We start from the raw sequence: 24,897 nt of genomic DNA on the forward strand, positions 1-24,897 counted from the left end.
GAGTTACAATCACCTTTATTGATGGCAAACATGAGGATGTCCTACGATCAGTCATGCCCTTCCTGTCACTTGGGTACACTCACCTATTAAAGACAAACTAGATATGTTCCCTACTTTTTAAAGACATGCCCTTCCTGTCACGTGGGTACACTCACCTATTTAAAGACAAACTAGATATTTTCCCTACTTTTTAAAGACATGCTCTTCCTGTCACGTGGGTACACTCACCTATTTAAAGACAAACTAGATATTTTCCCTACTTTCAGTCATGCCCCTCCTGTCACGGGGGTAAAATCATCTTCATTAAAAACAAACTTGATGTTTCCGTACCATCAGCCACGCCCCTATTATTACATGCCAAGCCGAGTAGAAAGCTAACAATGCTAAATGATCCAGTGGACATGAAAACTGACACCAGATACGTAACATGGCACAAATTCATAAATTACATATTTTAATTCACAGAATAGACGGCTGGTGAAAAAAGACAGGAAGTTAACTGAAGGTGAAGTAGTTTGTATTTATTTACATACATTTACATAATACCTGAAATTTTGGTTCAATAAAACATATATCTCATTATTGTGACAAAGTTCATAAACCCATCAATGTTTTCACTTTCAAAAATTATACTGGCACTTTAGGACAGAAAAAATAGTGTTATATTTACATATTTATATAAAGAAATACAGTATTATAGTACAAAATGTACACTATATACACATTGATATCTGCAGCAGAAGAGAGCCATAATAGATTCTTACTGGTTTTAGGAAAATGACAAAATTAACAATAAAAGCACAATAAACATATAAATAATACATGTAATAAGAAGCACATCAATTTTGGCAAAATGGAAAAATTAATAAAAACCAACAATAGCTCAACATCTTCATAGTATTCGATAATTTAATATTGTGCACGTGTTCTACCGACAGCTAAAGTTATGTCCCTTTAGCTGTAAGATTACCGACAACTTTACTCGACAACTACAGTTATGTCCCTTTAGCTGTAAGATTACCGACAACTTTACTCAACAACTACAGTTATGTCCCTTTAGCTATGTTTTCGTAAGAAATGAACAGATAAACAGTTATAACATGGAAATATTACCGAAACAATCCTGTATGTACACATGAAAAAATCCATACTTTAGATACTGAAATGCCAAAAACCTGCTGCCTTTTCAAAAAAAAAATAAGAACAAATCATCTAAAAATCTACTGAAGAGTTTTTTTAAAAGTCTGCACAATTATTGGGGTTTATCAAAATTTCATTTTATTTTGATTTGTCCAAAACAGATACTAAACAAATCCCTTCTCTCAATTTGCTGCCTTCTTTTTTCACTTTGTCATGTGTAAGGATTTTTAATGCAACAATCTTTTTAAAATGTGATATGTTTTGAATGGATATTGCCATTTCTCAGCCAGAGGAATGATACAAGATGTGACGGGATTTCTGAGCTGACAGTACGTAATTTTCATCGTACATGTATTTGAATTTTGGCCAATTTTGAAATCTGTTGAATGTAAGACACACAATTCCTTATCAGCAGCAAATGAATCCGATATGCTGAAGACACATATCAAAATATATTATCAAAAATAACCCAGGTGTATACTAGATTAGCTGTCTTATTTATCCGTGGGCAACTTTAGTGTGTTTTAACTAAAAAATGAAAAATACATTTAAAAAAGGTGATCTTTAAGATTTTTTTCCCCCTAAACATATTATATGATGTTTTTTAGATACCCTACTTTTCTTTAAACCTACAGCTCTGTTCCAAACCTTACATTTCAGCATACTCTTAGACCATGATGTTTACATAAACAAATTTAGTTAATCGTACCAAACAAAAGATATTAGATGCTGTGATGATGGAATATGTGATCTGAAGTATGTACTGAATTATTGGATCAGATGAATACTCTACAGCAATTTGTGTAAGAGGTTTATATTTAATATAAATGTGGGTACCAATACATGACATTCTGAATTAGCTAGAATGTTTTATTTGTAAAAACTATGTATTTAAGCATGTTACAAAGGTTCTAAAAACAACAAAATTTACCCTTCAGTCATAGAATTCATCACTTACTCCTTGGATAAAAAATTATTCCCATGCAAAAGTTATTCAAATAATGAAATTTGAAGTCAGAAATAATATACTTTAGAAGTGATGATAAGGTATAATGATTTGTTAACACAGTGTGTTGTTATCACAGCACACGTAGGTGATGTTGAATACTATTTTTACAGTGTGCAAGTATAAGTGTATCCAACTTGACATGTATTATTGAAAACTAACAAGCTTCCACAATCTTAAACGACATCAATTAGAATAAATAAAACCAGAATAAATATGTGAGTTAACTAAATGTATGCATTCAGATTTTTGTTTATTTGGGAAGAGAAAATTTGTTTAAATTTTTTAGATTTTAAACATAAACATTTCATGATTGCATTTCATATTGTGGTTATTACCCCAGTAAAAAGCATTTATGTACCAGGTAATCAACAGTTTTACAAAGTAGGGTTCTTTAATATCTTGAACAAGATTTGTGACCACAGCAGCAACATAACAAAGCAAAAAAAATAGCAGTTTATAACAGGATATATAAAAGACCATTTTAACTAAAAAAAATAAATGCCCTAATTTAAAAAAACTGTCTACATTTTCCGCAACATAATGCTTTAGTAATTTGCTACAAATTGTACATAAAGGTGTTTTTTTTCTCTCTTCTGTCCTTTTTTTTTTAAATTCTAAGTGAGTAAATGGTGTTTTGTTAAACTCAAAGTGAGTAAATTGGGATGGTGATTTTTTTTTAATAAAACTATATTTTTCTAAATCTTAAGCCATTATTTATTACAGACAACTTTGCTGTTTGTAGCTTGAATTTGAACTGTAATGTTAACTTTTCAGAGTAATACATGATATTTGGGACGAAAAAATAAGTATGTTGTACTGCAGTAGAATACTACATATTCCTTATTTGGATTCCTAACAAGTATATTTCAATTCCCAACAGCGACAAACTTCTTAAATACATTTTATGAAAAATACTCCTCCAATTTTATTATACGATAATGTTTGTTTCACCTTTGACAATGATAATGAGGCCTGAGATATAAATATATGTATCTAATTTCTTTTAATATTGGGATTTTCAAAGAAAGTACAAAAATATTGTTGACATTTTTCATTAAAAGGTAATTTGTATATAAATAGTAGGCTTAATCAGATGGTGCATTTGAATTCATACATTATATTAGCCCAAACAATCTATAACACACTATAACAATAATTCTATCTTTTTACACTTGCGGTTGATAAACTTACCCATACAACCCGATGTACTTATTTCAATTTTGAAAAGTTAAATGAATGGACAAAGCTGGTGATTCAAATGGTCGTCAGACAATCAAGGAAATAGTGAACAGGTATTTCAAATCGTCTTCCAAGTAACAAGGTTAAAGGTGGTCGCTTTGCAAATATACTGATAGAAGAATTATCACATTTATGACTAATAATATAGTCACACTAGTACAAATGTCCAGTGTTCAAAAGTGGGAAAAAATAGTATGATTTGTTTTTATAAATATACACAATTTTGTCTCCGATGGTTTCTGTGAATCTGAATACTCACTGAAGCTAAGAAGAATATTATGACCAAAGAAATTAAGAATGAATTCTCTTTTTATGTCAGGACACTTAAAAAGTATTGTCCAAACAGTATAACACAACAAATGATTGTTTGTACATGTACTGACTGCTTGTGAGGTCAATGTTACAAAATATTAACCTGGCACTTGCTGGTTTTCATTCAATCAAAAAAAAAAAAAAAAAAATTAAAGTTGTCAAAAATATCTCTAAACCTATTCAAATGTACAGAAATATATCTTATATCTTCAAATACAAATTTTGTATATAATTAGTTTCTACTTTATGTAAACAAATCAAAATCACCTGCTGTTTTCACACTGATAAATCAAAACAAGAAAACAAGTTCTTGTCCAGCAGTACATCTCCAATCTGTCAGAAACATGTGGCTTTATCTTCATTATTGACACAACACACTGGTTTTCAGATGCCTTATCCTTATTCAGTAAATATAAGTAGAGATTGCATATCTGGTATAACTGTATATTGTACAGAACTATTTCTAGATTTATATGGCTACACATCTATCTGTATATATCCTGAAAGAAGCCCCAGGGAACCACTTCACCTGACCAAGGGGACAGAGTTAAGTCAGGGGACAAAATGCATTAGTTTGTGATTCTACTAACAAATATAGACATGGGTGGGCTTATTACCAAACACAGGCTTATTGCTTGATAAATACAGTATATACTGGCACACTGAAGTAATACTAGACTCCCTATAACAAACTCTATTATTATATGTAATAATATCTACAGTTAGGCAGTCTCATTAGCATAATCACACAGATCTCTACAATATCCTACTGTCATAATTGACAATCTCACAGTCAATTATACTTTTTAATTGAGAGGTTAGTCTTCATCTTGACCAATTTTCCTACTTTCCTGATAAAAGGTACGAGTTAGTTCTCTATTTGAAGTAATGTAATGTATTTATGCAGAACAACTTTCAAAAAGATGTAATATTATCAAATGTTTTGAATAGTTAATCGAATACCATGAAAAATAGAGTTAACTTTTAGGTGAAAGTACATATTCAATGAAGAATTGAGTTGATAGTACACATGTTTACAAGTTAGCAGATATCTTATACCACATCATTCTTTGTAGGACTATGTATAAAGCTGCCAGGTCAGTCAGAAGTGTGATGCTATACCAGGGCACATGCAGTATCAATAGAAGTATTTTATTTTGTCTGGAAAATTTCATCTTTTTAGACAATCTTTTCACTATAATTATAATATCCATTTTCTCAGATAAAAAGACATTAAAACCAAGGCTTTCATAAGAACAGGGACTTTTAGACGTAAGATTTTATCATGAATGAATGATAAAAAGTTGTTTTCTGTAATTATATCTGTATGATAATTAATGATAATGGATTGATGAATTCTTAATTCCACCTGGTCACTTGATTCATAACAAAACATAATTGGTGGTATTAAAAAGATACCACAGAAACTATGCTAGGATTTTCACGGTACCCATGGAAACTATAAAAGGGAGGTAACTAACATTTTCAAATTCTTACAAAGCAAATTAGCACTATGTAACAAAGAGCATGAGAACTAACAAGAGTCAATCTTATCAAGTTATCAAATCCTTCCTCCACCAGGATATTCCATATCTAATATTTCCTTTCGAACACAGAAAATAATCTCCCTGGTGATTTAACGTCACTGCAGCCAATCAGAGCTCAGCATAACATTGTCTGTAGCACACAGGTACACATGTGCGTTGGAGTCAAAGGACCACAAAATTTGTTTTTTTTTGTTTCTGACAAAAGCAGGTGAACACTATGTGGTCGTTGACCTTTGAACTACATAGACACTAATCACTGAAACACAGTTGCTGACGTTTCGCACAGTGGTTGATCGTAGAGCTATGTATTAAACTCACTGGAGGTGTGTTTATAATATCATACAGCGGTCCGTTGTGTCAGTGGGAAGTCCTATTAATGGCATCTTCCATTAGGTTGTAATGTGAGGTTGAGTCGGGACTTGAGGTGCGACCGTGGATGATGCGTTCCACTTCCCGACAACCCTGCCGGGGGCCCGGCTCGGGCGTATATGTAAAAGTCAACCCTGTAGAAAATATTATACCATCACATCGCACTAGAGAAACAGGTACCTGTAAAAAAATTAAAAAAATAGAATTAGATATGGGTGTGTAATGTGGAATAAAACATGTTCAGACTGTATTTTTCTTGTGAACAAAGCCACATTAATGGAACACAACTACATTAACATGAACCCTTACATCAAACTACAGCCAAATGTTATTAATAAATATTCTCTATTGATTATATAAGTCAGGATTTATTCATTCCGGAATGAAAAATATTCTCTATCAACATTCTGAAATCTAGAATGTATTACACAGTTTAAGCAGGGTAAGGAGAAAGCCTCCATGTTAACTCACCTGTAGGGGCTGTCGTACCCACCGCCAACCCGCCCTGAAAGCAGATATGTCAGGTACCACACAGAACATTGTGTCCTCACACCTGTACAGATAAAATCAAATTCTTAAGTCACAAATATGTGGGATTAGATGGAGGTATCAGTGGGTTATCTCCGCAGATCTACAATACTTTTTAATGTACTTAAATTGGGAGATATCATCTAAATACCAAAGTCTACATTCATGTCTATAGTTGGTGTCAGGTAAAAACAACATTTCCCTTTAAAAACCCCTGATTGACAGGGTTCAGGTATCTGACTTGTAATTGTTGGTATGTGGTTAAGACCCAAGAAGTTTATCAAGTATAGACTTTATGAAAACTAATTATTTTGTTCAATAGTCTTATACTAACCTGAACATAGTCTCTGCCTCCACATCACCAAACCAGACCTTTAATGCAGGAGTGAAATTCTCCCCGGATAATTCCAGCATGGCTACATCACCTCCACCATTTAACTGTGAAAGGAACCATTCCAAATATCAAACTGCTGGTACTAAACTAGATTCTTGAAAGTCCTCATATTCCCAAAACTTACATACCATAATTATCTAGCAATAGTCTTGGTTGCTAATAGCAACTGCAGCTTCAGTAAACATACCAACAACATCAATATAATCAGCAGCATACTTACCAACAAACACCAATATCAATGACATACATTTAGCCAAACTTTCATTTTTTAGTTAGAGAAAAAGCTGTGTGCCCATCTTTCAATGGTCACAAATGTTAACATATATATGGGGAGGCGTAACAACCCCAAAAATAAAAAAAAAAAAATTTCAGTGTTCTAAAATAGATTACCTGTACTGACCACAGGTAAAATAATGACCAATCCAATCATCTCACAGGTGGTACTTACATGTAAAGTACTGACCACAGGTACAGGGGTGACCGGACTCTTGACCGGTCCCATTCCTTCGTAGAAGGTGTATTCAGCTTTGTCTGTGCTGATTATCGTCCAGGAAGCTCCATCATTTATCATTTCCTTATTAAGTTCTTTTGGACAGGGCGTGGCCTTGAAGGTAGACAATAACATAATTATATATATATATCTATATGGTATATCAGTTTCTTCACTCATAGATAGGACACTGTTTATTCTAACTTATATGTTAATAACTGAATGGAATTCCTCTGAATGGTTTTATTACACACTTTCAATACTTTTCATTTTCATATTTTTACAACCTATAAAACATTATTCATAATTATTCTATATCCATGTCACATCCAAGATGAACCTTGCAACACAGTCGAACCACATACATCTTTCTTATTTAATAATCATCCTCAGTTTTATTTTCAGTGGATAGTAACGGGTTCTAAAGAGATTTCTTGTATAATGTGCTCGACCACTCATGACTAGACAGCAAACAATCAGATGGACTAAAAATATATTAGTACTGTATGATTCAATATTTATATAGTCAATCATATTCTGTGAATGTTAGGAAAGCTGATCCATCAGATTTAATCAATTAAACCCTTTCTACTGATAGTTGGGACCTAACTGTTACATTATTGTGTATATATAAGTATTTTTTTTGGATTTTTTTCACTACAAAGTTGTACCAGTACACATATTGATCACAAATGTTACATTCTTTCTCTTCTGTAAATGATTATTCTGAAATGAACCTGAGTTTTCTGAAGTGTTGAATTATTAACAGAAACCAATATATTTAGACATGAGCTAAAAGCTTAATTGTTAAAGTAATTATCCATATCTTAACAATATTATGCACAGAACGAAACTGCAATTAACGTTTCCCTAATAATAATCCCTTGTTTATGTCTTTAAGTGGACCACATGCTAGTTCAAAATTTAAATTTTTAAACAGGCAAATTAAGAGGATATAATGAAGTAAATAAAGCGACTGTTTATGAAAATCTATGGGTCACGGATCAAGGACCATGAAAATCTATTGGTCACGGATCAAGGACCATGAAAATCTATTGGTCACGGATCAACGGACCATATGATAGACTTTCCTTTCTTTATCTTCACGTTAAAGTGCAGTATGTGTTAGTCTACAAATAAATTTGGAGTAATCTGATGGAACTAAATAATTTGTGTCTGACAGAAATTTACCTGCAACTGAATAATTTGTGTCTGAACAGAAATTTACCTGTAACTGAATAGTTTGTGTCTGACAGAAATTTACCTGTAACTGAATAGTTTGTGTCTGACAGAAATTTATGTGTAACTGAATAGTTTGTGTCTGACAGAAATTTATGTGTAACTGAATAGTTTGTGTCTGACAGAAATTTACCTGTTACTGATTAATTTGTGTCTGACAGAAATTTTACTTCAAACTGAATAATTTGTGTCGGACAGAAATTTACCTGTAACTGAATGATTTGTGTCTGACAGAAATTTACCTGTAACTGAATAATTTGTGTCTGACAGAAATTTACCTGTAACTGAATAATTTGTGTCTGACAGAAATTTACCTGTAACTGAATAATGACAGAAATTTACCTGTAACTGAATATTTGTGTCTGACAGAAAACCTGTTTGAATAATGTGTAACTGAATAGTTTGTGTCTGACAGAAATTTATGTGTAACTGAATAGTTTGTGTCTGACAGAAATTTACCTGTTACTGATTAATTTGTGTCTGACAGAAATTTTACTTCAAACTGAATAATTTGTGTCTGACAGAAATTTACCTGTTACTGAATAATTTGTGTCGGACAGAAATTTACCTGTTACTGAATAATTTGTGTCGGACAGAAATTTACCTGTAACTGAATGATTTGTGTCTGACAGAAATTTACCTGTAACTGAATAATTTGTGTCTGACAGAAATTTACCTGTAACCGAATAATTTGTGTCTGACAGAAATTTACCTGTAACTGAATAATTTGTGTCTGACAGAAATTTACCTGCAACTGAATATTTGTGTCTGACAGAAATTTACCTGTTACTGAATAATTTGTGTCTGACAGAAATTTACTTGTAACTGAATAATTTGTGTCGGACAGAAACTTACCTGGAACTGAATAATTCGTTCCTGAGACAGACAGAGGTACATGCGTTCTGAGTCTTTCATGTAGAACGCACACTTATGAAGTTGAGATACGGGGTCATCAGCATCCAATATGGCTGTCTGCTTATCAACTTTTCGTATTACCTATAAAAGAAAAATATTTTTTTAAAGATTACCACAGATGATCATAGAATTTTATCAAATCAATATTCCTTGTTAAATGACTCTTTAGAAACAAGTCATAAGCATGCTCTGCTAAGTGCTTCTTTCATACCTGGAAAATATTTTACTATCAAGAAACTTAAATTTCTGTGACAGAGCAGACTAATTTGATGTTACTTACAAGGTAAGGTAGAGCTATTTCTGTGACAGAGCAGACTAATTTGATGTTACTTACAAGGTGAGGTAGAGCTATTCCTGTCACAGAGCAGACTAGTCTCATGTTACTTACAAGGTGAGGTAGAGCTATTTCTGTGACAGAGCAGACTAGTTTGATGTTACTTACAAGGTGAGGTAGAGCTATTTCTGTCACAGAGCAGACTAGTCTCATGTTACTTACAAGGTGAGGTAGAGCTATTTCTGTGACAGAGCAGACTAGTTTGATGTTACTTACAAGGTGAGGTAGAGCTATTTCTGTGACAGAGCAGACTAGTTTGATGTTACTTACAAGGTGAGGTAGAGCTATTTCTGTGACAGAGCAGACTAGTTTGATGTTACTTACAAGGTGAGGTAGAGCTATTTCTGTCACAGAGCAGACTAGTCTCATGTTACTTACAAGGTGAGGTAGAGCTATTCCTGTCACAGAGCAGACTAGTCTCATGTTACTTACAAGGTAAGGTAGAGCTATTTCTGTGACAGAGCAGACTAGTTTGATGTTACTTACAAGGTGAGGTAGAGCTATTTCTGTGACAGAGCAGACTAGTTTGATGTTACTTACAAGGCGAGGTAGAGCTATTCCTGTGACAGAGCAGACTAGTTTGATGGTAGAACCATAATGTATATAGCCATCCCGAACTGTGAATTCTTCAGATTCTCCTTCATTCTCGTCCACTGTAAGCAAAGATGGCAGATGTATTAATAACACAGTTTCAGAAAGTGTGACTGAAGTACTGTTAGTACAGTACAATTTGAAGAATTCCTATTGAATTTCATTTGCATATCGTTGAATTCAACTATAACCATGGTAATTCCAATCTGCAGTTAAAATAGCTTAGAGGAAATAACGGGGAGATACATGGTCTGTAAACTCACGCATCTCTTTGGTATCATATTGTTAAAGGGTGAAAGTTTTCTTCTAATATGCATGTTTGTTATTCCTTATAAGCAGATGGATATAGATGGTCCATTTGCCTCGCGTCACATCTCAAAATTCTTTTTATTACAAATTTATTTGTTTGATAGGTGATATTTCTAACATTTGATCTGTTTTTTATACTCACGAAGGTGTATGGTGAAAGCACCCCATTCGGTAGAACTGGCGTGGAAGTTGCTATTTTCTACATGGAGGTACCTTGTACTGACGGTTTGTGAGCGAAGTCGGTTAAACAGAGCTACCTTTGTCCCTGATGCTATACACACTGTAATAGAAACAGGCATTACTGACATCTGCATTTGTGATGTTGACAGAAAAATCTTGACTTGATTTAAAATTTCCAAATGAAGGCTGTGTTGGGATAGAGACATTCAAAGTATTATTTCTTGAAAAGATTTTTGTAAGTTTAAACAGGAATTTAATCTTAATATTTTCTTAACTTCCTGTTGCCAGGTTACTGTTTACTTTGAATAGAATTAATATCTATTCGGCTACTGTATATTACCAGTGGATTACTTTAGCTGGCCATGATTTCACAGTTTCATTGATTTCAATAACACAGAACTATTTTCCCCCTTTCTAGATTATAATATTTTTTCTACAACAAAGATGCTGTCAAAATAAATGCACATGTATGGAACGTTGATATGTTTTACGGAATGTTCTTTTACAATAACGCTAATTCCTAATTGACATTATTCAATTTACATGTCATTCCGATTGCATTCATACTGAAAGTACATACAGTCTAATACCAGTCCAACGGTTAAACAAATAAAGCCCATTCAAATTTATAATTAAGCTGATTCTCTCATGTCTATAATTAAGCTTATTTCACATCTGTCTATAATTAAGCTTATTTCACATATGTCTATAATTAAGCTGATTCTCTCATGTCTATAATTAAGCTTATTTCACATCTGTCTATAATTAAGCTTATTTCACATATGTCTATAATTAAGCTGATTTCACATGTCTATAATTCAGCTTATTTCACGTATGTCTATAATTAAGCTGATTCTAACATATGTCTATAATTCAGCTTATTTCACGTATGTCTATAATTAAGCTGATTCTAACATATATCTATAATTAAGCTTATTTCACATATGTCTATAATTAAGCTTATTTCACATATATCTATAATTATAAATATATAATTTCACATATGTCTATAATTAAGCTTATTTCACGTATGTCTATAATTAAGCTGATTCTAACATATATCTATAATTAAGCTTATTTCACGTATGTCTATAATTAAGCTTATTTCACATGTCTATAATTAAGCTGATTCTAACATATATCTATAATTAAGCTTATTTCACATATGTCTATAATTAAGCTGATTCTAACATATATCTATAATTAAGCTTATTTCACATATGTCTATAATTAAGCTTATTTCACATATGTCTATAATTAAGCTGATTCTAACATATATCTATAATTAAGCTTATTTCACGTATGTCTATAATTAAGCTTATTCTGTCAAATGGCTACAACTAAGCCAATCCTCTCAATTTTCTATAATTAAGCACATTCTCTCATGTATCTACAATTACCTAATTTTTACACATGTCTATAATTAAGCCAATTCTCTCACAAACATTGATAATTCCGCTGATACTCTCACATGTCTATCATTAAACTGATTCTGTCATACTCAAGCTCACTAATTATTTCACCTGTATATATTTCAGACTAATACACCATCACTCCATACTTACAGTCAGCATTTTTCAGCGACTGTTTCTTTTTGGAGGGCTTTGATATAACTTTAATACGTTTACTGTTGAAGACACCAATTTCTTGATCACATCCATAGAACATCTTCACTGTTAACATGAAGTGCTTTCTCTTATCAGAGTCTGATATATATAATGTCTTTGCCGCACAATAATTCTGAAACAGAAAAATAAGGCAGCAATTTTAATCAAGCACAATTATGGCAGTGTACAAGTACTTTACCAATTTACACAATAGCAGTGATTCTTCTACCATAATTTCATCTACCGTAAAAACCCACGTAATGTCCGCATCTGTGTAATGTCCGCACCCCTTTTTTAACACAAAAATCTGGGGAAAAAACCCACCTTCCATGTAATGTCCGCGGGTAAAAAATGCAAATTGAAGCTGCCGATTTCATTTCACGTACGCTAATGTCGTAATGGCCGAGAGCATGTCGCATTGTGTATAACTTACAGGTACCATTCAAGAATTCACTTAATTGTTTATAACAACAGTTATTCTCCATGATGGTACAGTAAGCTTACCAGTATGACAAGTCCTCATTTCGATAATTGGTGTTTTGATAAGGGTTAGCCCAGCAGTGTTATAAACAGCTTGGGTCGTCTCCTCACCTCGAGTGTGAGTGAGTGACAGCGTGTGATTAGCCAATTAACGATAACTATACAGTAACATGACCCGCCCATGACCCACGGCGCCACTGACCCTACTGACACACCATCAGACGACGAGAACGCCATTTATTACAACGACCAGACAGAGGAAGACAACTTCAACGCCGAGGAGTTCTTCCACAGTGACGACGACGACTTCTGGGGTTTCGAGAAACGCTATTAAACCGGCCTGCTATGTATTAAGACTTTCTGATAAACGATCCATAATCAAAATGGGGAAAGGGGAATAACTCTAACTTTATTCATGTGACAAAGTCAAACAAAATGGCTTCCTATTACGAAGGACGACACAATACGAACCTGTAACGAGAAATTGGAAGGAATTAACCATGGAAACTATAATAAATAATCATAAATAATCATGTTTGGTTGAGGAAACATCATAGAAAAAACCATAGAACGATAATATAAGGTATGCTTGGCTTTTAAGAACACAATTCAAGGAGATATGATATGAATTGTCGGAAGGAAAAAGTGTCATTTCCTCTATATCTCTGTAATGTCCGCACCCCCTTTTTTGGATTGATTTTCGGTGAAAAAAAGTGCGGACATTACATGGGTTTTTACGGTATGTAGCTTTCAGTACACGAGTCAGTAATTTTCTTTAATTTTGGGAAAATAATGCAACCTTTTTTATCTCTAAAACAGCAATACCAGGTAAAATATCACAGAACCAATATCAACCTTTTTTGCTGTAAAAAAGGACAATATCACTGAACGGAAATATAGGTGACCATAAACAGATAAACCATTAGGATTCTTCTACCAATACATCTACCAACCAGTACCACTCACAGGACGTTGGACTCCTCCACCTCTTTTTATTTTCCCATATAAACCATTTGTTAAGTTACCAGTGACATAACAATAATAATATATAAACACGAGAGACAATAACCAGGAAAGAAGGGCCATGTTGGAATACATGTTTTACTGTGTTGCTTTTGATAAATGTGATTAAAATTCTTATCACATAGAACATAGTCCAGAACTACTGACGAGACTCACCTTTCCCTCAGAATTTGTGACAAGACTCGCCTATCTTTACAGAACTAGAGACAAGACTCACCTTTCCCTCGGAACTTTCCCTAAGAACAAGTGACAGGACCCATCTTTCCCTTAGAACTTTCCCTAAGAACAAGTGACAGGACCCACATTTCCCTTAGAACTTTCCCTAAGAACAAGTGACAGGACTCACCTTTCCCTCGAGGTTTAGCTGTACCATCTCCTGGTCTGAGTTGCCAATCCCCATGAAGGCACACACAATAGAGTCATGATCTGTCGTGGCTTCCCTCTCCAGTTCTTCCTTTTTCTTCTTCCATCCATTTCCAAATAAATATATACAGGGAGGCGGACAAAAAAATCTGTAAATGATACCATAGATAATGAAATCAACACTTCAAGGAATGAGGTCCATATATATACAAGAATATTTGTTATGAATTTACTTAAACAGTCTTTTGTGAAGATTTATAGTGAACCACAATATTAACATTAAGTTGTCCTAGTAGGAGCATTATTTGAAACAAATATGAAGTGTTAATCACAAGTTTCTCACCTTTTTTCATTTCCATATGACTTTTGTGCAACTTTTGCATGTAATATTACAAGTATCTGGTCACCTCTGTCTTTTAAATAGGTTCTCATCGCTTCTCTGCAACAGAAATTCACAACATTTATTGCTCTGTAATCTGATCAAATTATTTCTGAAGTTTCTCATGCATGACTGCTTCAAAAATTTAATTTCTACCCAATTAACTTCAATTTTGATAAATCAAGGTAATGGGTCTTTAAATCTACTTTTTCTAACCTAAGATGTCCAATTAATTCAAATCATTACACTTTCTTTTAATCCTTTGATATAAATTTCTGACAAACTATTTTAACAATCAAATGCATAAAAACAAGATAAAAATCCAGAATAAGTTAAGATTGTATACTGTTTAAGTATGCACAGCGGACGATGATGGACAAAAAATAACATTATCACAGTAGGTCACAAGAAACAATAAACCAGCTAGTTAGTGCAATTGAAATAATGATTTATCTTATTCTGTATTGATAATTCATTATGTTTTATATATCATCGTCCTAGCCTGTACAGATTATACAAAACGGCATATCAGCAAAGAAAGTAGGGCAAAAAGTATTGTTAGGATAATAAAATATAAACTCTGAGGAAGCTAACGTTAGCAGGTAACCAGTCCCTATGAAATGTCACCTGTGGTCAACAATAGGTGATCTTGAAATTTGTCTTCACAGATCATCTTCTCATTTCCCCATTCATACCTATACTAATGGGCAGGTAAAAACACCAACACGATATAAAACGTATTACCCAAATATAAAGGACACACGGCCTGCTAATTTCCTGTAAATGAAATATATAATTCTAAAAGATATCTATGCAGGACTTAAATTTCTATCAACTGAGAATTCTACAATCCCCTTGATGAATGCATCCAAAAAGCAATCATATTTACTGTTCGTATTCTAAAAGGCTGGTGCTTATGTCACAATCTTACCTTGTAAGTCTCTGGTCTTGGTACTGACTGAAAAAAAAAAGAAAATCTAATGTGAATTCTAATTTAAAGTTGTCATCAATTTAATTTTGTTTTAAACCGAGTTTATTGTTAGTCATTAAATATTTTGGTCACTGACACTCAATTAATGGTCCATTAAAACAGAATCTATATGTACTCTAACCATTCCTGAATATGCTTGGCATTCTAAAATACATTAAGTACACCATAAATTAATTTATAGGTCTTAAATCAATGATCTGTTAAATTGTAAGGTCACTGATAGCTATCATCATTCTAGAGTAATTCATCATCAGTAACTTGATTTTTATAGACAAACTTTTTTTACATTTCAAAAGTTTTTCTTCAATTATAAAAACAACATTAACTAGGCTCTGAAACAGTTTGGTTTCAGTAAAATCAACATCTCTCATTAACATAAAGAAATATTATAAATGTTTCTCCATCTTCAACCCAAAGAATTTATGATCCTAGCAAAACTTAAAAATAATGAATAAGGTCTGACATTTGCCTTTGACACCGTAGGAAGGAAAGAGGTGCCCAGCTGGGGTTTCATTTACAGATCAAGTAGGCTTGGCTGTTCAAAGGTAGTATATATACTTGTATGCGTGTACTACAGCTTGTTAGTCTGCGACATATTTATCCTCTTCTCATCAAAAACCTAGTTTTGAATACAGCATCAGTAACATATCTGTTTTGGGGAATGGCAAAGCAAAGGATACCATTCCATCAGTAAATAAGTCTGTTTCATATAAGGGAACAAGTGTTTACTGACTTTAAGACAGAAATGCATTCTCTCCTCTTATCCATATTGTACAATATGTTCATGTTTTTATTCCGCACCAGGAGGATCAGAATATACTCCAGCTTCACCAAATTGATAACTGATCTTCATTTAAATCATATTTAGCTATTGACAAGCGAAATACCTGTCAGATACTCTCAAACTTGGTCTGGTAGGAAGACTAAAACTAACACTATTATGGTTCTTGTTAATTTTTACAAAGAGAGTTAAATCACAACTTCTACTACATCAACTGCACTTTATCATAAATACATCGAAGATGAAAATTCTCTTAAAAAACAAAAGTTTAAAGGCTAAAACATGGACTTTGAATCACCCACCTCAGTAATTTTCATCTCATATACAATATAAGTGAAATAGTTTGTTAATCTTTAATAAATACCTTTCATTTCAGTTCTGGTCAGATGTTTTTTTTATTGATGCACAAATACAGTATGAACCAGAGATAGAAGAAACAACACAAGTACAGGATGTTAGTGATAGGTATATGACGAACAGAGAAGTCAATGTCCTTACTTTCTCACAGCCCCTCAGTGTACAAACTCTAATCAAACTGTAATCTACTAGATACCTTGTGCAATTTTCTATAGATCTTTAACAGAAAATGGTGTGCACTCTATTCATTACACCAGAACATTAGTTTACAATTTGACATATACATTCTATACGATTTGTCAACAATTGATCAAACTTGTGTAAAGAAGTAATGTGTGTAGCAAGCCTTAAGAAAGGTTTATATAATACACCACAAAATTTCAGTACAAAAAAAAAAGAAATCTTTTGTCATAATAGGACATTATAGTCTGTTAAAAATACGCAGCATACTAGTCCTGTAAGTTATTCCTGTATCTGTAACTTACATGTAGATGACTTCACCTACTAATTTTTTGTTAAAATTGACCTCCTAACCGGTTGTTAAATGATAGTTGACCTAATTAAAATTGAAGCCTAACTTTATATTAATTGGCAATTTACCTTAAAACTAATGTATACAACATGTTTTAAAATGACAGCTGCCTTATCAGAAATTGACTCTCTGACCGTCTCAATACATAATATGACCTCTCGCATGTTAACCTTCTTAACACAATTTAAGTCTAAGAGAAGTGTTGTAGTTGACCTCAATATAACCTGTTGTACCTCTAACTAGCTGTTCACCTGTTGTACAAAAGTTGATCAATAACCTCCTGTATATACAGGTTAACATATAACCTGTTGTACAAAAGTTGATCAATAACCTCCTGTATATACAGGTTGACCTTTGACCTGTTGTACACAAGTTGATCAATAACCTCCTGTATACACAGGTTAACATATAACCTGTTGTACAAAAGTTGATTCATTGACCTTTTCAGGGTTTTCTATTAAGAAGCAGCTGCCGGTCGATTTGACCATCTGTAATCTGATGGACATTATCAGACACCAAGTTAAGCATGCTGGAATCTTTTTTAGTATCACATGCTTCTTTGTGAAGAAACCAAAAGTTTAGCAATGTTTTACATACTAAATTATTGTAAGATTGATGGTGCAAAATTTTGATATTTGATTTGTGTCTATTTCCGCTATCAATATTAGATGTTACACCTGTTAGCTTCCACGACCTTCACCTGTTCAAATACGACAAAGAAAATGAGTTGTCTCAAAAATCTCAAGGTGTTATACTGAATTCTTCAACTGAGTGACAGACAAGTTTTCTTTGTGCTGCATAAAATTCTAAAGAATAGTAAAATGCTTTCAAGTACCTTTTCCTTCCATGTAAGTTTACAATAACCAAATCCACTGACCTAACAATCACTTTATTTGGCTGGGTTGTATCAGTAGGACACCATTTGTCAAACAGCTGCAGGAGGATGTATTATGGACCTACATTTTATACATAACTGCAAGTGCATCAATGCTTATGTATAATTCACATAACACTGCCTTTGAATTAGTGACCTTTCATGTACATTGCTCCAATTTGTATCACATATGCAACCATACATTAGGTTGAGGAACAAGTGTAACATTATATATTTGGTAAAAGCATGACCTTTAAGGATAATGAACATGTTTACGATTTCTCACAAATTTGTCTCAGGTTTCAAATTTTATATAATTAATTCTATTTTTGTTTTTAGATTTTTTCTTGCTTTGTTTTTTTACTGTTTTTTGCGAATTCCTGCACAAATTACACAAAACAAATATTAGTCAACCAAATACTAATTTGTAATAAATTTACATATATATATCTTTCATCTCATTAAACACTGAATATAATTAACTACTAGAGGTCATGCACTGTCACCCTTGCTGCTGAATTTAACATCTAGAGGTCACAAACTATCACACTGACTGCTGTACTTAACTACAAGAGGTCATACTCTGTAACCCTGTTGGCTGTATTTAACAACAAGAGTTTTAATGTAAGTATTACTGGTTGTCATGAATTCATAGATTCTTCAATAAATCAATATTATACATAGTCATATTCATTTATTTTTCAAACTGATTTTTAGTGTAATTACCATACATTATTGAAGATGTTAAAAATCTTTACATATCTTCACAATAAATTAGGGCTTCAGCTACATTCCAATTGAATTAGAAGACAATGCAACATTTCTAACTTAATGTAAAGAAAACTGAACATCAGGGTTTGGTATATTTGCTGTTCTCAGAAAAGCAAAATGTTATAGTACCTTCGATGTGGAGGATGCTGTTCATAGCCATTAGAAGAAAACCTTGGGGACGGAGTAGAGATGGGACTGGGGGGTGCTGCTAGAGTCTGGGCTATCGTACTAATGCTGAGTGGGCTGGAAGTTGCCATGGGAACTAACTCTCCATTGATTTTTTCTGGTGGTGTAAGGGACCCTGCCACCATGTGAGATGCATCTGAAAAGAGACCAAACAAAAAAGTTTAATATCATTATACCTTTCAATCCTTTATCCAGAAAATTTACTTAATATTTTCTATTCACTTCACATACATACAGATTGAAAGTCAACTTATGATCAACACTAAGAAGGTTAAGAAGTTAAAATATCATAAATATCCAACCAGTTTTCCTCAAGAAATAGTGAAAACAATACTCAAGTAACAAAATTTAGAGAGTTGCCAGTCAGCCATTTTGATTCCTGATCAGTCCCAAAATCAAAGGACACAACAAGAGACTAAGAGGAAGCTACATATGAAAGACCTGTCCAATACTCCCCAAGAAATAGCTATAACAAACTTTCAAAGCCAATATCGAAGATGGCTATGGCCTGTTAGTCATTAAAATTTTTCTATCAGTTCCAAAATTAGCTAAGCACATCTAGTCACAAAGGGGAATCTTCATAGGAAATATATAATATTGATTATATCCAGCATTTCTTAAAAAATAGCGATAAAAACTATGACTGTTTAAAAACCAGATGACTGCCAATCAGCCATTTTAGTTTTTCTGACTAGTACAAAAAATAGACCATGCACATCTAGTCTTGTCCAAGGCAAACCTATTTGAAATTTGAGAATGATCTATCAAACACTTCTCTACAGATCGTGATCACAAACTATGACTGTCAAAATTCAAGATTGCCATCTTTCAGCCATGTTTTTTTTCGTGATCAATTCCAAAAGGATCTAATCAAGCACAACAAGGTTCCAAGATGAACCTACATGTATAAGGAATTTGAGAGTGCTTTATCAACTGTTTTTCCAGTAAAGCTATAACAGTACAGAAAAACAAAACAACCTTACATTGTTTAATGTTCTACTGGTACCACTACAAAAAAGAACATGTCATATGGAGGAATGCTATACGGGTACAAAAAATTACACATTCACATAGCGTAATGCATTACGGGTACAAAAAATAGAATATTTGAAGTCACATAGCGTAATGCTTTACGGGTACAAAAAATAGAATATAAAGTCACATAGGGCAGTGTTATACAGGTACAAAAAATAGAATATAAAGTCACATAGGGCAGTGTTATACGGGTACAAAAAATAGAATATAAAGTCACATAGGGCAGTGTTATACGGGTACAAAAAATAGAATATAAAGTCACATAGGGCAGTGTTATACGGGTACAAAAAATAGAATATAAAGTCACATAGGGCAGTGTTATACGGGTACAAAAAATAGAATATAAAGTCACATAGGGCAGTTTATACCGGTACAAAAAGTAGATAAACATGTATATTAGTCGTAATATTTCACTTTATCAATAAATTCACCTGCTATCCAGTGACTTCAGCCATGTAATATTTTTTGCACATGTCACTACAACACTGGTGCAATATACCCTGAACCATTTTTCATTGGCTGTGCACTCCAGAAATTGATTGTGATGTCACAAAGTGGACAATGCAGACGTAATGTCATGAATTTAAAATAGTGTAATAAAACTGGACCTGTCTCCAACTGATTTTGTCATCCACATTTTGACTTTGGAGCCTGATAACATGTAACTTTTCTGAGTTACTTGATAAAAGGTATTTTACATTTGTTTTCATTTCATGAGATTTTAAAAGTTTAAAAATACCTGCTTGCCATGACTCACACATATAAAAACTTCTAAGACTTGTTTCATAAAATCTTGTAAGAAAAAGAAACTCAGTTCAGATCATATACATACAGCACTTTTATGTATACTGATACAAATTACAAACCACGTTGTCTCCTTGACTGAACTAACAAAAACATTTCCTCTCAAATTCTTAGGCTACAATTTCAAGTACAGAAAAATAATCAATACAAATTAAAGGAATAGTCAATAGCACTATAAATGTTTGACCTATTAGGTCATCAGAAGAACTTTCCCAAGGGCTGCAATCAATACATTCACAGGCGTCTTTACACACTTCGGGTCATGATCAAAACTACTATATATATGGAAACATTACCAGGACACAATATCATTATAACATTCATTCTCATTCATCAATTCTTTGAATTTCACCTTTGAAAATGCTACATATATGGAAAATGAAGCGTAACGCTAATATACACTCTTGTATGAAAATTTAAATGAAAACATCTATAAATAAATCTTGGAAACTCAGTACAAATGCTGATGCATACAAAACAGGTTCAATTTAATTAAAATATCAAATACACAGTGTTAACAATTTTTTTAAAGTTATTTCAGATATGAAAGTTTTAAAAAGAATGTATTTACAATGCGTTTAAATTAAATATTTTATACATAATGCAAGAAAACATACTGGACAAAAATTGGAAATACATTGTCATCACTGACCAACCACTTTTCCATTGAAGATTTAACCTGAAAGTGAAACAAACCCTTCCACTCAAAACATAAAGAAGGAAAAAAAGCAAACAACATTGATGTTATCTTAAACAGATTTGCCAATATTCTGGTCACTATACATAACATTGCTGTAATCTATTAAAACTTACTTTCATAACCAAATGGAGTTTCAAAAGCATATTGCTGAAAATCGTCAAATAGAAATTCCTGGTGAGGAGCTAACATGTTGATAACGTGATAGAAATTTCAACAACACAGTCCTTAAGTTCCTCTTCTTATGTCACAGGGTACTTGATTGAATTACATCTCACAAACATGTACAAAAGGAATCGTCAAATTTCACTCTACATTGTAATTACTCCTTTGTTGATATCCATGGAGGTATTAAAAAGACTTGTAGCTTGGCAGACAGAAGCTAAGACAAAGGCCTGATCTCCAATGGGAGTTTAGATAGCATTGTTCTGGAGGGCAGGCTTATCAGCAACAGTTACAGGTAGGCTTGTCTTAGTCAGTACGCCAACAAACGTAGGTCGCACCAGATTATTGATAATTTACAAACCGTCACCTGTGTCACTTTCAAATTTTCCCACACTGACTGGAGTTGGTATAGGAGCCTTGGGCAAACAAAACAATGGATTGGTGGGGAAAGGAGAGGGATGACACAAGTCATCAGCATTTACAAGGACCTGGTTGCAATTTACAAATTGGATCAAATCCACACTGGATGGTAAAAAGTAATTGAAGAATTGAGTCCATTTGATCTACTAAACCACTGTCTTTTCTAACACTGATTAATATAGCAGTCACATCAGTTTGCTTCACAATTAGTATAAGGCAAAAAATGCCTAATTAAAAATTCATGACTATAATACTCAAAATTCTTAAAAACTTTAAATGATATACATAATATTACCACCAACTGCTGAAAAAATGTGTTGAATCATTAGTAATATTAATTATCTATCTAAAATGTGGCAACACATGTACATCACATGTTACGCTAAACTTTTTATCCTTCAAATAGCCTCTATTGGATGACAAGCAGAAAACCTTCACTTAAATGTGGACTTGTAATGTGTGTATGAATAATTGATAAAGGCAAATGCTCAAACAATCAATTTCCCTTATTGGCTACACTGTCAAAGAAATGACATTCAAGTAACAGTCATCTATAATGCTTTTGTCACTCATACACATCAAACTGGAAATCTCTATAGCTTTAACAAATACCCTTCATTTTCCAATATTTCATCTTTTTTTTTTTTGACAATGGTCTGTCATCTATGGCCTGGTAAATTATAGGCTTATGCAATGCAACTACCACTACTACAACATCTACTTTTAGGTGTCCAAACTTGTCATCTTCACATGATAGCAAAATATATACATACATGTATGAATTTTTGTTTCCACACATTTCCAGGGATGTATTAGAAGTCAATGACATTCCCCTTAACAAACTGTAAGTCATTTCTTGGTGAGTCAAAATGACTACAGGGAACCTCCATATGAAACCTAGCACTTTCCCAGAAAAATCAACGTTTAACTGTAACAATCAAAATGCCAGATAGCTCCTGTCAATCATTCTCTTTTCTGATCAGTCAGAAAATTAAAAGGGTCCAACTACAGACCAAGGAGTGCCTTAATAAGAAGTTTGATATAAATCCATCCAGTGCTTCAATAAATAGCATTTGCAATAACTTTTTAAGGATTGCCAGTGGAAAGACAACAGTTTACAATAACCTTTTAAGGATGGACAGTGGAAAGACAACAGTTTAAAATAACCTTTTAAGGATGGAGAGTGGAAAGACACAAGGCCTGATGGAAAACATTTTGAAATTATGACTTTGCTAAAACACTGAAATAGAGAATTTCTATTTTCTAAATTCTTAAGGTGAAATAATAGGAGTAGGAATATTGGGAAATTCATACAGAGAATTACAACTGTCCAAATACTTTAGAATGTATGAAAGTATCTTACAATTTGTTTATCTACAAGAAAATCACTTACATGAATGCAAAATTATTTCTAAATTTTAACAAATTATTTTCACTCAATATTAATAGTTTTATTGCAAAATAATGGAGCAGATTTGTTTTCCATGCTTAACACAAGAACATATGATTTTCCAATATACTTAAGTGTAACGGGCTTGGTTAGGTTAGGATAAATACATTTGTGGAGGTAACACTTACCACAAGACTGGCTGGGTATCCCTATCGTCATGGAAGAAGTAACTGTTGCATGGTTACCACCATAGCCATGATGATGTGCTGATTCCTCCTTCACATGTCTATTTAAGCCAACAAGTTTACCACTGGACAGATCCACTGGATTCTCAAAGCTGCTTTGAGCCATGTGAGTCTTTAGATGTCGCTGGGTGTGGTTAATCCCACCCAGGCTGGGAACTGGGCCCCTGAGTTGCTGCGGACTGTACATTGTCTGTGCGTCGTTGAGCAGGTAAGAGCTGTCCCCGTTTGAGGTCGGAAAGCCAATCGGATGGCCATTGGGAGCAGACTGGGAACAGGACAGAAGGACCTCAGTGTTGGCCAAGTGGTCTGGTCCTACACTGTAGCCATATGTATCCTTTAGGAATGAAAAAAAAACATCAAAGTTAATATATAGAAATATAATGTCACATACAAAATACATATTTTAGTTACATGACCTATTTTATATTGCAACTCCAAGTTTCTATACATCAAAATTGTGTATGTTTATATAACAGCTCTGAAATTAGACTTGTTAAATGTTACAACATCAAGAGTAAAGAATACATGATCTAATGAACCCCAGTAAATGGAAAATCTCAGCTGACTTCATGCAATAGTGATGTTGTACAATGACATACAGTCGTACCTTGTACACTTTCATGGTCGATCAAAATCAGACCAAGTATTACTAACATTAGCACAAGTTCTTAGTTTTTGATCCAGTCTGTACTTTTTTGAAAAAAAAATCAATACTTGGTCAACCGTATAACAAATACGTTTCATTATTCAATTACACATAAAGATTACATTGGAAATGTTATTCACAAGACTGCTGTGTCATTTTCATGAGTTGTTATGACAGTTTATGTACAACACTACCTTGATACACCCTTTATTGACCAATGATAACAACTCTTACTCCTCCACATTCTATTATATGTACATTAAATATAAAGCAATGAACTTTGACCTTAACACCTACACATATTTACACATTTCTATGTATATTTCTCTTGCATAAACAATAGCATTAAATTTCTAGAAATGGAGATGGGAAAACCCAGAACAGTTCAGTTTCGTAGTGTACCTGCTGTTGATAACGTTTGAAACCCCACAACTTACTTACCCAGTAAGCTCTTGTCTTAGATTAGGTCATTATTAGACAGTGATTTCTCTTATAGTCCTACACTTCCGCAGTGGGATTCACACTCATTATATATCCTTTGTATTGGGACTTTCA

The 24,897-nt window shown here is 33.2% G+C and overlaps 1 protein-coding gene across 1 annotated transcript; it reads right to left on the reverse strand.

Annotated features, from left to right (window-relative positions):
- Positions 1–500: 500 nt before the first annotated feature.
- LOC132552303 (recombining binding protein suppressor of hairless-like) lies at positions 501–24,318 on the reverse strand. Its single transcript, XM_060216465.1, has 14 exons — positions 24,304–24,318; positions 23,640–24,030; positions 18,884–19,076; positions 15,380–15,406; positions 14,413–14,508; positions 14,053–14,218; positions 12,162–12,336; positions 10,559–10,696; positions 10,057–10,169; positions 9,123–9,263; positions 6,987–7,142; positions 6,479–6,582; positions 6,088–6,169; positions 501–5,796 (listed from the first exon to the last, which is right to left on the reverse strand). Exons 1-14 carry the CDS (start codon positions 24,316–24,318, stop codon positions 5,605–5,607), a joined length of 1,989 nt encoding a protein of 662 aa, XP_060072448.1. The 3' UTR covers positions 501–5,604.
- Between the last annotated feature and the right edge of the window lie 579 nt (positions 24,319–24,897).

Source organism: Ylistrum balloti, unplaced genomic scaffold (assembly GCF_031769215.1).
Source record: "Ylistrum balloti isolate Yb309-2 unplaced genomic scaffold, AGI_CSIRO_Ybal_v1 Utg370242, whole genome shotgun sequence".
NCBI lineage: Eukaryota > Metazoa > Mollusca > Bivalvia > Pectinida > Pectinidae > Ylistrum > Ylistrum balloti.